At 38.6% G+C, this 12,895-nt stretch overlaps 1 protein-coding gene across 8 annotated transcripts in view; it reads left to right on the top strand.

Moving 5' to 3' along the window:
* The window catches only part of AFF4 (ALF transcription elongation factor 4), a 56,639-nt gene that overhangs the window by 28,455 nt on the left and 15,289 nt on the right, over positions 1-12,895 (top strand). For all 8 annotated transcript variants that reach the window (XM_080397768.1, XM_080397769.1, XM_080397767.1 and 5 more), the window contains 8 exons: positions 3,191-3,227; positions 4,471-4,519; positions 5,897-5,917; positions 6,479-6,533; positions 7,561-7,598; positions 7,962-8,124; positions 8,663-9,580; positions 11,838-11,926. In XM_080397768.1, the coding sequence (XP_080253894.1) occupies positions 3,191-3,227; positions 4,471-4,519; positions 5,897-5,917; positions 6,479-6,533; positions 7,561-7,598; positions 7,962-8,124; positions 8,663-9,580; positions 11,838-11,926 (1,370 nt within the window). The remainder of the gene's footprint in view (positions 1-3,190; positions 3,228-4,470; positions 4,520-5,896; positions 5,918-6,478; positions 6,534-7,560; positions 7,599-7,961; positions 8,125-8,662; positions 9,581-11,837; positions 11,927-12,895) is intronic.

The following is a 12,895-nucleotide window of genomic DNA, read 5'->3' as shown; positions in this document are numbered from 1 at the left end:
CATCCAAAGCCTATAATTTCCTCTGCCTTCTCCCCTCTGTCATTCTTGGCAGCAGCTCTTTGCAGAATTCCAGTGAGTTAGTGAGCCATAGGCTTGTGCAGTCTGGACCCAGAGCAGAATTCAAAAAACAAAACAAAACAGTGGTTTACTTTAATCATGCAGTACTGTTCACAGAAAGCTTGTTCTCTTTAATACTGTGCTCAGTTTATTTACAAGTAATATGCTGAAGTGTTCCACAGCATTCCTCTTTTGTGCAAAAGTTTGGTATGTTTTGCCTGTGCACGTAAAATTAAGCTCCCTTTGGTGGACCAGTTGAATTTATGTTTAAGACACTTGGGATTAGGATCATTTTCCCCATGTGTAGGTAGTGAGTAGCTTGAAGGAACCTGAACTCCTGACTGGGGCCTCTCTGATTACTATAAACCTATCTAATAGTTTTCAGGAAGTCTTTGAATCAGAAGATAAAACTTCTGATTATGAAAATAGGTCAGGGAAAGTTTTATGGATGCTATTAAAAAAATGTTGATTTCTGAGTCTTGATAAAAAAATGTTATCCAATGACCTAACACTCTGTAATTTTACCCCCTGTAACTTTTTTTAAGCCACGGACTTACCATCAAAAAATACTGGTGTGTTTGTAAAGTATATTAAAAATCCCAGCTGTCTGTTAGAGTGGAAGTTTTTCATTTCAAAGTAGCATGAGAGGTTTGGCAGTTTTCGTACCTGCATACCTGTGCAGTGACCTAGAGGCATCTCCGAAGAGGTGGATTCTGTCTCCAGGTTTGCTCAGCATCTGCCCTGTGCTGAAGTTCCCGAGAAGATCCCTTGATCTGCTGTAATACAGAAACTTGCTTCTGAGAAATGAAAGTGACATCTGACCTGAGATTTCAGACATTAAATGGAAATGGGTCCCATTCACCACAACCGGGGCTGCAGCCAAGCTGGTAACCTGCAGATGTGAATTGGTACCTGACTGCCGTTCTGCGCAGCTGGCGAGCGTTTTTCTCTCCAGCTTTTGTGTTTGAATACAAGCTGCGATTTTGTTTCCTGCTTCAGTGTCTTCAGTATCTAACCCCAGCAGTCTATTACACTTCGGTTAAAAGGGTTTCCTTCCTTTAAGTTGTTTTTAATTTCTTCTTTCTGAAGTAGGCCTTTAGAAGATATTGCTATAAATAACTTCGGAGTTGAAAGTACAGCTTTTTTTTTTTTAATCTCCAAGTTTCTTAAAGAAATAAGTATTCAAAGACAACACAGATGGCAAGAGAGATGGAAAAAGTTGCACATTTAAACATAACGCCTCGTTAAAGTGCACTTAACTGAAAGACTGCACTATGCCCTAGTAATAGGAAGTTGCCTGAAGTGAGCAGTTAGGCCGGGTTTCTGCAGAATTTGTGATACATGTATTGGTAAGAATGGGTGCCAGTTCCTCATCCTGTGCTCACCCCAGTGCAGTTATTCTGTGGGTGCGGTGTTTGATTATTGTGTGGTCTTCACTTCTTTTTTTGACTTAACAGTTTGTCAGCTTGTCAAAGGTGACAGTGGAAAAAGGCAATCAGGGAATTGTACTCATTGTACCTGTGTAAAAGATAAAAATCAGTTAATTAATTTTGAAGGAAGTGTAGCTGTTTCTTTCCGTTGAAGTCATAAGGCTTCTCTCCAACTTCATCTTTGCTTTGCACTTTAAACATAGGTTAATTTTATTGTACCTTCCTTTCTTTCTGTTAGTAAAGATTAGAGGCGTTTGAAACACCTTACAAGCAAGTTCCTTACCAAGTTCACAGTCAACAAAATACTTGTTCAGTGCATTATTGCAACTGCTTTTACTTTTAAGGGAAATTAGAAATTTCCAAGTGTACTTTGCTGTGTAAAGCTTTTCTGTGTTAAAAAAATATATATAAATTTATAAATTGCGTATATAACTGCAAAAAAAAAAAGTCACTAACTTGGCTGCTTGAGAACTTGTTTGCAGGTATAACAAAAAAACCTGGAAATAATTATTGAGTTGTCATTCTGGTTTGCCATTGCCAGAGCATTGAAGTAAAATGTGCATATGTAACTTTATGAATAGAGTCAAATATTTTCACTTTTTATTTATGGGGCCATCATTTGTCCTCATTTTAAAATGAGGTCAGGAAGGTCCTATTTTAAAATGGCACTCTAGCCTAGAAGTAGGTTTCCAGTAATTTGGTAGCCTCTTCGTATTTGTTTGCTAAAACAATATTTTAGGGTTTAAAAAAAAAAAAATTACTATGTCCTGGGAGTCAGAATTGGGTTTTCTGGAATGGGAATACTGAAGATGATACAAGTCCTAAATTTTGCAAGGCTTTATCTTTCATGGCTAGATGTATAGGTAACAGACTCATTATATGTCAAAGGAAGTTACATATCATTGTTTAGTTGGTTTTGTACTAATGAATTGTCTGATTACATGAAGATCTGGCCTTTGCAGAGGAGGAACGATGCCTTTACCAGGGACTTGTGTGCAGCCATTGCCAAAAGGGGGGTTTGGGCAGGCTGTGCAGAGCTGTTCAGCTTTTAAGTTTTGTTGTCTTTTAGGTCCCTTTGTTGACAAGGTGGGCTTTTGTGGGTTTTTTTGGTTTTGGTTTTTTTTTTTTTTTTTTTTTTTTTGTGGTGGTGGTATTGGTGTTGTTGCTGGTTTGGTGGGTTTTTTTGTGGGGGGTGGGGGGGTGGGGGAGATTGTTACTGTACTCATTACTTGTCTACCACAGTGGGGAGTGTGTGGAAAAGAAAAATGCAGAGAAAAGAGTTTGAATGCAAATACATAAAAATAGTAGCAAAGTTTTTGTGTAAGAAAGATAAGGAAAAACGTACTGGACGGTTCCTCTCCATGCTAAACTTACATGAAGCTAGGGTATATGGAAGTTACATAGGGATTTTGGAGTTTCAGCTCTTGTGTAGTACAACTGCACGCGGCCTTTCTTAAAACGAAGCAAGTGGGAGAGCTGAGCGATGGAAGAGGAACGTGAAGGTCCCCTTCCCTGGTATGGCGGGTGAGAGGAGCTGGGCCCAGATAAAGAATCACTCTTTCTCTTTTGTTGTTAGGTTTTTTCCTTTTTTAGAGGTTAGGTGCCATCCTTTCAGTAGAAGGAATATCTTGCTCACAGCATGTTTTTTGATATGTTAAAATTCCCAGTGAAAAAAACCTGCTTGTGATCTTTTATTCCCATAGGAGTCTCAGCAGTCCAGTTTTGGCACTGGAGAACAGAGTAAGTATATTAAACTTCCTGTAAAATGTTTAATGTTTTTGTTTCATGCTTTTTAGCGAATGAGATTTTCCAGACTGGTCATAGGATGGAGTCTAAGTTAAGATTAGCTGTACTTTCTCAAGTTTTAACCTGTTTAAACCTGATTTTCTTTTGCATTTCTTGTTGAAATCTAGAAAGTTATGACTGAGTTGCGAAAAGTTACCATCTTCTAGAAAACACCCTGCATTTTTAATCTGTCATGTTTTCTAACTCTTGAAAAAAAAAATGCCATTATGATAGATCTAACTGAATATAGCTGAGTACAAAAACAAAACACCCTTTAAAAAAAACAGCCCCTGCTTGAAACACATTAGAAACCAAAATAATGCTTATGCTTATATTTCAATAGAAAAGGCACGTTGCAGTTTCACTGTTCATTTTCATGTTGTCATTTGAAAATCGAGAGAGAGAACTGGTCGAGAACTCATACAGTAATATTCTTACTAATATGCTTGAATTTCTTTCCCCACAATGCATTTTCAGATTTTGGACAGAAGCTGCTTTTATTTCTCTTTAACTATATCGTTGTTTTGAATATTACTGAAATTAATAATTGAACACAGGTTACATACCAGGTAACATTGAATTGATTTGTGCTGTTACCTTCCAAAAGTCTTTCTGCTCCCTCTTGAAGTGATGAAACAGATGAAATAGACTAAACCGCTCTTCTTTTACTTAGATATTCACAAGCAGCTTAATCTAAACACCTGATACAGTAGGGAATTAAGGAAGCAAATTAGAACTTAATTCCATAGTGCTAAACCATAGGTTTACATTGTAGGAGCAACTGTCTTTAGGTGTGTAAGTAAAGAGGCTCGGTTAATCAAAACGCAGAACCGGTTTTCAACTCCTATTAGCTTGACAGGGTGATCTATGCCCTGTATCCTGCACGTAGAAGGCAGTAGATTAATCTTGATAGAAGCAAGCCAGTTTTTCACACCATTAATAACAGATTAAGTGTGTATTGGTTTAGATTTTCTATAATCAAATTTCTTGATTAAGTAATTCGCTGTATTTAGTATTTTATCTCTACATCTACTACTACTTCAGTCTGAGGGGGGATTGTACCTCATGTCAGCTAGTTATTACTCTCTGGTCTACTCAGCCATTCTTGGTTTATCCTAAGACCTTGTATTTGTGGCAACTTTGGAGTAACTTACTTTACTGGCTGAGTTTTCAACTGTGCATTTCTTTTTTCTTCTAGAACGATATAATCCTTCATCAAAAACATCCAATGGTCATCAATCCAAATCGTAAGTGGCTGTTGAGAAAACATTTCATGAACAATAGTCAAACTTCTAAGAGCTTTGGAAAGTAGCTGTTTCTTTTACTAGAATGTGCCAGTTCTTGCACGGACACTTAAGCAATACTTTTCCTTGACGGGCAGAAAACAGTGATCATCTTTAAGCAGCCATTTTCTGGGACATTAGACTCAGTATTGCACACTGGAGTGAGTAACAAATACCCTGTGCTGCCTTTCTGTTCCCCTGTTTCTTGTCAGTTGTCAGGATAGGTGTGCAAGAGTTTGGGCCTTGGAATCAGCTTGTGAACCAGAAAGGTATCAGCATCCAAGAATGGGCAGGATGGGATGGGGTTTAGCAAACGTGTGCATTGCAGAGCTGTGAGCTGGAAGCAGTTGTGTGCGTAGGCAGGAGAGGGAACTGTTTCATGTTGGGGGAGACTGTAAACTCTGCTTGGGGTCTAGTTGGGTTTGTTCTGCTCAGCCTCTTAACTGACAAACTTTTCTGTTAGTTAGGCACACAGACCTCTAATGTTTTACATTGTTGATCATGCAGCTGGAAGGAAAAATAAAAACCCACTGGAATATTCTTGGTACCTGTAGTCCACCTATCTCATACCTGAAAATCAACTATATGCTGTTAACAGATGGTTTCCAAACAAATATTTCTATGAAAATAAAGGTTTACCAGCCGATCGTATGTTTAATGAAAGTGGTTGTAGCTTCTGAAAGCTTGTTATTCTGAGTTAACATTTGTTGTGATGCAATCACAAAATGAAGTCTTGTTCTTCTGCTTGTCTGTGCATGTTGCAGGATTGGCAAGATTAAAAAGCACATGACCTATGGGAAGGGAGTAGAACAAAAAGAAACCCTCCTCAGTTATTATAGTCTTACAGTCAGTTTCCTAAAAATGTGTTGTTAAGAAGATGCTGATACGCAGCCAGTTCAACGAGGGGTAGAAAGAGAAGTTCACCACTTGGCTTTGCTTTTGTCATAGCAGTGTAGGCTGCTGAGAAGGAACTCTGCTATTTCCAAAGCTGGGGAGTGGGACAACATCTAAGAACAAGAGGTAGCGTAGGACATGTGTTGAACTGGGATGCACAGGAAGAAAGCCGAGGTGATGTTTACTGCGACAATACAGTTTTAAATAATTAGGAGGGAAAAAAAGAAGTGATTGTGATCTTAAAAAAAAAAAAAAAAAAAAAAAAACCAAAAAAAAAAAAACTTAAAGAAGGAGATAAATGCATCTTTTGTAAAGGGATAGAAATGAAAAATATTTCAGGACCTAGATCATAAAGGCTGATGTTTCTTTTCAGATAGTCAGTAGAACAGCTATACTGTGAAACTCAGAAGTATTAGAATTTAATCCTTTCTCATTTTCTTTCTCCAGATGTGAATCGAACCAGACAGAGTAAGATGTTTTATTTTGTATTCAAAGGTGGTTTTCAATAAGCACAAAGGGCCTGTACCCTGCTATATGTTTTCAGTGTGTTCACATGTCATTATTGTGAAATAATGTGTGTATGTATGACTACCATAAATAATTATGGCTTTGAATAATAATAAAATAATTATGACTTAGAACAGTTGTGCTGTTGCCACGAGACAGGAAGCAGCCACTAGTGTTGGCTTCCTTGATTCTATTTCAAACAATGTTCTTGGCCATTTTGTATTAAGGCCTCATTGAACACACATGAGTTAGCTCCTCCTGCATTAGTAAATTGTGTCAAATTTGCTTTCTAAATTTAACAGAATGGACTAGGGAGTCAGAGGACTAGAATCCTTATTCTTCTCTAAAGAATGACTTCAACTCACCATTCTTAAACATCAAATGTTAGAATGGTATCTCGTGGGTTTCACCCATGCAGCCTAATTTGTGGTATAAACAATAGCATGTTGAAATATAGAAGAACGCTTTGAAAGTAATTAAAGTACGTGGAAAAACTTGTCTTACTTTCTCCCTTTTACTTAGTATGTTGAAAGATGACTTAAAACTTAGCAGTAGTGAAGACAGCGATGGAGAGCAGGTATGTTCATTAAATGAGAGTTTCAGAAAAACATAGTGAATGTATTCATGGTTCAGTACTTGAGCAGTGTTCAATATTCCAACAGCAAACCGAGCAGCTTAAGAGGAGATTTATGATTAAGAAACAAAAATCAAACAGAATGTTTTTAGACAAAACTCAGGTATTCCTAAATGGAAACTTTGGGAAAATTACCTGTTTTGTGAAAATGGTACACTTTTCTCTAGAAAAGCTCATTTTACTGATTCAGATGGGCTTTCTCTGAATGTATATTGGCAATAGTGGATTTTAAAATATACGTAATGGCCTGCCATGTAAAGATCAAACCCTTCATGTTCTGCCACTCCAGCTAAAGAGTACATGGTGTGAACATCTCTGTGCGTTAGTAGCTTTGGACTGTGTTTGGGATGATAAAGGATACTGTATCTGTAACTGGCAGTATAGCAGCACTTTGATTTTTATCAAAAAGTCTTTTTATTCTTCTTTGTCAATACTAACTTCATGCAGCTTCTGCCAGAAAAGGCTTTTAGTGTGCTAAATTAAAAACACCTGTAGGGTCTGTGCTACCTAGCAGTAATCCACCCTCCTCTCTTGTTTTGTTTCTTTTCTTCCTGTTCCCAGTTCTTGTACTTGATTTTCTTCATGTGGAAAACTTTGAAGATTGAGTACTCAAAGTTAACTCCTAGTACTCTGAGCATCTCTGGAATATTGTAAAATGTTGAATCATCCGAGTCAAAAAGATGGAAATGGTATTAGTGAGTGGTGGAAACAGGGACTCCTAGAACTGTAGTCAGAATATATGGGACTCTGTGATAACATTGGTGGTGAAAATCTGGAGAAAGTAACTGTGTTTCTTTCTGTGTAAGGAAAACGCAGCACTTTAATTTGTCTACAAGTACTGAATTAAGGTGCTATTCAGGCTAAATAATTTTAAAAATTGAAAGGCTCTAAATTGATGCTTTGCAACTTAATTGTATATACAGTCATAAAATAAGTTCTAGAAGCTTCATGCTCTTTTTTCTAATTGCAGGACTGCGATAAGACAGTGCCAAGGAGCACACCTGGAAGGTAGGCATTCCTGGTAGATTGCAGCATAGAAAGTAGAGTGGTGGTATTCAGCCCAGTCAGAGCTCTTGACTTGATCTCATTTCTAAAATTCATGGGGTTTTTTTGTCTTGTGTTAAAGCAAAAGGTGATTAGAATTTAATCAGCGATTAAATAGCTTATATCATACAAATTTTACTGACCACTGACCAAGCGGGAAAAATAAAGGCTGTTGTTTGTTTCCAGGGTGACTGTGTTCAGTTATGTTTAATTTTCTCGTAACTGTTATTTAAAATAATACTTTTTTTTCTTTCTAATGAAAGGACTTCTAGGATATATTTTTGCCTTGGATAGCATTTGTTTATTTTTCCTCATTTTTGTTTTCAGTAATTCTGAACCATCACAGCATAACAGTGAAGGAGCAGATAATTCAAGGGATGACTCGAGCAGCCATAGTGGATCTGAAAGCAGTTCAGGATCTGACTCTGAAAGTGAAAGCAGTTCCAGTGATAGTGAAGCTAATGAACCATCGCAGAGTGCTTCCCCTGAGGTAGGATTTGACATGTGTTTGGGCTGTTTTCATTAGCTTGGCATTAATCCTGAGTTTCGAAAGCAGAAAAGATTAATAAATGTAAAAGTGCTTTAAAAAAAAAAAGTAATAGACTGACAAATGTGTGGTCAGTTTCCAAGATGGACTGTTCTTTTGCTGAAGTACCTGCAATTTGATATTGTAACAGTTCTCTATATAAGCATGCATTTGATGTTTGAATTTGAGATGATTTTTACTGTCCGTTACCTGTTGGAGAGCAGAAGTTGTATATGGCGACAGTAGCTTCAAAAAACTGCAGGCTTATAGTGTGGAAGGCTATGGCAGCACATGCTGCCTGTTGATGGCACCTGCTCCAGATGAAGAAATGAGGGCTGTTACTTGTACCTATATTCATCAACCTATATTTCATTTGTTGTTTATCTCAGATTTGTTATTTATCTCAGTTTTTTTGGCCCATAGCACAGTACAGCTGTCCCCTGAGAAGGTGGAAGAAATGTAAAATATTTTATCTAACACTCGTTTTTAAATTTTTTTCTAGCCAGAGCCACCACCAACAAACAAGTGGCAACTGGATAACTGGTTGAACAAAGTTAATTCACATAAAGTGTCACCAGCTTCTTCCGTGGACAGCAATATCCCATCTTCCCAAGGCTACAAAAAAGAGGGACGGGATCAGGGGCCAGGGAGCGGGTACACTGATCAAAGCGGATCCAAGGATTCGATTTCTTCTACACCTGGGCGAGATTCCAAACCCACCCAAAAGGGCTCAGAGAGCAGTCGTGGCAGGCAGAAGTCACCTGCCCAGAGTGACAGCTCGTCACAGAGGAGGACTGTAGGTAAAAAGCAGCCCAAGAAAGCAGAAAAGACATCTATTGAAGAACCTAGAGGAGGTCTTAAAATAGAAAGTGAAACCCCAGTAGACATGGCAACAAATATACCTTCAAACAGGCATAAGGCAGCCACAAAAGGCTCCAGAAAACCCAATATAAAGAAAGAACCCAAATCTTCCCCTCGGCCTACAACAGAGAAAAAGAAATACAAGGCTTCGAGCAAATCTGCCCAGAAATCCAGGGAATTCATAGAAACAGATACCTCATCCTCTGATTCTGATGAAAATGAGAGCCTGCCTCCTTCATCACAAACACCCAAATACTCTGAGAGCAATAGGACTCCTGTTAAATCTTCCATGGAGGAGGATGATGGCTTTTTTCGGCAAAGAATGTTCTCTCCTATGGAAGAGAAAGAGCTTCTTTCACCACTCAGTGATCCTGATGAAAGGTACCCACTTATTGTGAAGATTGACCTGAGCCTCTTATCAAGAATACCAGGGAAGCCTTACAAGGATGCTGACGCACCCAAAGTGGAAAAGAAAAACGTGCCAGAGAAGCACGTGAGAGAATCCCAGAAGCAGTCGTCTGACAAAAGTTCTACAAAAGGCAAAAGGAAACATAAGCAGGTGATGATTTTGTAGAGATTTACCTGTTATTGGGGCCCCTTAGTGGATTGGTGCTGGTGTCAAGCATATAGCCCAGCAATCCAGATCATACCCAGTGTAGTGACTGAGCAATTCAGGAGGTGACTTTGGCTAGTTATTTTGTGTAGAACACATTGATCATCCCTATACTGTTATAGTAGAGACTACTGGGATTTTCTTAGGAGGTTGAACCTGTAGGAGTATAAGCACTGTAGCTGGAGTTCAGGGAGGTGGCACAACTGCTGTACCTCTGGGCGCTGCATGCCTCGTGCCTCCACTTGATCTGGCAACACCTCCTGTTGCACCGCAGGCCAGCTCAGGCAGCTGATCCAATGGAAAATTCACCTGGCCAAAAAAAAGCAGTATTCAGCTGGATTGCCTCCTTGAACCAGTGAATCATGTAACTTCGTATTGCCAGGACAAGGGATGGGACAGAAATGGCCCTGGGGCATTGCAGCAGCAGAAACCATAATGTCAGGGGTGCTCCTTTACTGGGAGCAGAAGGCTCTCCCCGTAACAATGTTTAATCTTCTCTAAAAAAGCATTTTATCTTTTCAACTATAAACAAAGAGCGGGAATGCCTGAGTGCAGTAAAATGGGACAGGACTCAAATGTGGGAGCTGAACAGAAGTAATACTCCTGGAGTGTTACTCCAAGTATCATTGGAGACAATGGTAAGAAGTAGCTGGTGGTGTAATTTAAACTGCTTTTAGAAACCTCAAAACATACACAGTCTGTATAAAGAGCAAACTTGTGCCTGTCAGATGGACTCAGTGATCCAGTGAGTTTTTATAAATTTTGGTTTCCCTGCTGTTAGGACTGTGAAGCCCTGGTTCAGGGATTCAAAAATTGCCATGCTACTCTGGATTTCATTCTCAAAATTTCATTTTGACAGAGATTTGGCAGCGGTTGTAAGACTTTGTTGACATGTGGAATCAAAGGATTATATGATATCATTTAGAGTCATTTGACCCTCTAGAGGAGATACATAATTTCAGTTAAACCAGTTTTCCTACTGAGCAACCTAAGTAAACTTGATCGCTTACTGAAATTGGTGTTGCCTAGGAGACTTGACATGTAACTGCAAACAGAAGAACAGTACAGGAGAAACCCAAGATTCCTATTTTGTCTGGATGAGGAAATGAAGTGAGAAAGTATGAGCTTTTTTTGTAAAATGGGAGTAACTCTGACCAGTGCAATGATTAATTACGTTTTGCAAGAGTTACTATGTAATTCCTAATGTTCCCAGGACTGCACTCACCTGCTCCAGTGGCTCTGAACACACTGACTGCTGTTTCTTTGAGTAGTTGTGCCTCTCAGTACACATTGGGAGTTACAGCATTAAGGGTCTGTGCTCTTACGTCTAAACCAGAAAGCTTTGGTAAGACCAATTAAATTTAGGCTTTATCCCAGAAAATAGTCTGCTTGTTAATTGGTTTGAATCCTGATTACTCTGATGCGTACTGGTGCATGCCAGAGAAGATGCATGCCTGGTTGAGGCAGCTAAAGAAAACCCCACCCCTTCCCCCCAGCCTTCCAGTTTTTAGGTTTGTGAGTGCTCTGTATGCAGCCATCACCACTTCATTTCTACACGTTATTTGCTCACGTTTCCTTGATCATAAGGCTCAGGGTTGCAGCGTTGGCGTAACAAAAATGAAACCTTCAGGTCTGAATCTGGGTTATGTTGCTGGATTATTTATTCTGTGAGGCCCTGTTTTCCGTTGTCTTCACTGTATTGATACTTCCAGTGCTTGCTGAAGGCTGCTTAGAGATTTAACTTCAAGACCCTTTGACTGTAGGATTACATTTATATAAAAAGCTAGCCTTCAACATCCCTGAGCTTACTTAATAGACTGCAAGACTTTTATCTTTTCCTGGCATTCATAAAGCACCTCTGTTAGGCTTGATGACATAAAATTGTTTCCTTGATCTCAGGTATTGCATGGTGATAAAAACATTTGTGCTAAAACGAGCAACTGCTTAGCTGCTACTTCTTTCACGTAGGTTGATAATTTATAAGCCAGACTTTGTTTTTATGATGTTCCAGTATCAGGGCTTGGGCAAATATTTTGTATAGACTAGATGTTGTAGGGCATACTTTTGTGGTCTGTATGTATCTTATTCTAGACACTGCAAAATGCCTGCCAAATTAAGTTTGTTAATGTGAAACATTGCCACTCTTGGTGAAGCTGTAAATGTGGACGTTTGCCTGGATGTATTTCTTGTTTGCTTTGCTCAGAACGAGGATGAAAACAGAGCCAGTGAAAGCAAGAAAACGAAACTGGAAGAAAAAGCTCCATCAGGACACAAGACTTCTAGCAGTAGGGAGTGAGTATCTTGACTATGTTTTCAACAGCAAAGGCTCAGGGTGATCAAGGAGAAGATGGGTGTCATCTTCCCCCGTCCTCCTTCCTCCTACCCCCTGCAAAGTGTTTCCTCATTATTAATCAATCCTAAAATTTCATTGTTTCTTACCCTTCAGACAGATTTACTTTAGAGTTTCCACTAGTTGCTGCTGGAAATTAATTACCATAACAAAAAACATTGGCCAACGACATTTTTTTTTTACTTAACAGTAGTGAGGTAACCCCTTGTGTGAAGGGTTGGTGTATTATGGAATATGCTTCCTGTTTTTTCTCTCGTATACAGCAGGGTTCTGTTTTGTTTTAGAAATCAGCGCTGCATCTGGTTTTTTGGTCTTGCAAAATCTGTGCTTTTAAATTAACCCAACCTAGTAATTATCCATTTAGCAAGTTGGTAAACTGAATAAATTAACTGGTATTGCCTGGAAAGCTGAAGGCATTGAGATTTGGATCCATGGATTTAGCTTCACATTTGCTTGATACATTAGCTAAAGAAAAGTGTGAGTTACACAAAGGCAAAGTAACACAGAATTAGCGAATCAATAACACTGTTTAATACTCTTTTACTTTTATGTAATTTTCCATGCTTTTTGTAATAGCTGTTATGCTTTGGCTTTGATTTAGTTCTTGGTCAGTGTTAATCCATGGGAAAGAGTTAATTTTTTTTTTCACTGCCTTTTAAAACTGAGCTATTTCAGATTAAGCAACTGAAAGATGGTATAATTATGCCATGGAAAATAATTCTATATAGTGAGCAATTTCCAAATTACAAATATGTGAAAAGCTGCAGCACATCAGATGCTAGAAATCTTGTTTACCCATTCTGAGTTAAATAGTGTCTTACTATTTCTTGGAACACAGATATAGCATGAATGGATGCATTGCTAGCTAGATTATGCTTTTTTTAACCTATTACTTCTGATACTTGCTTAAT

The sequence above is a fragment of the Falco punctatus genome (genome assembly GCF_963210335.1).
Source record: "Falco punctatus genome assembly, chromosome: 8".
NCBI lineage: Eukaryota > Metazoa > Chordata > Aves > Falconiformes > Falconidae > Falco > Falco punctatus.
Note: the sequence above shows the minus strand (reverse complement) of the source record. Positions and strands in the feature narration are given on the sequence as shown.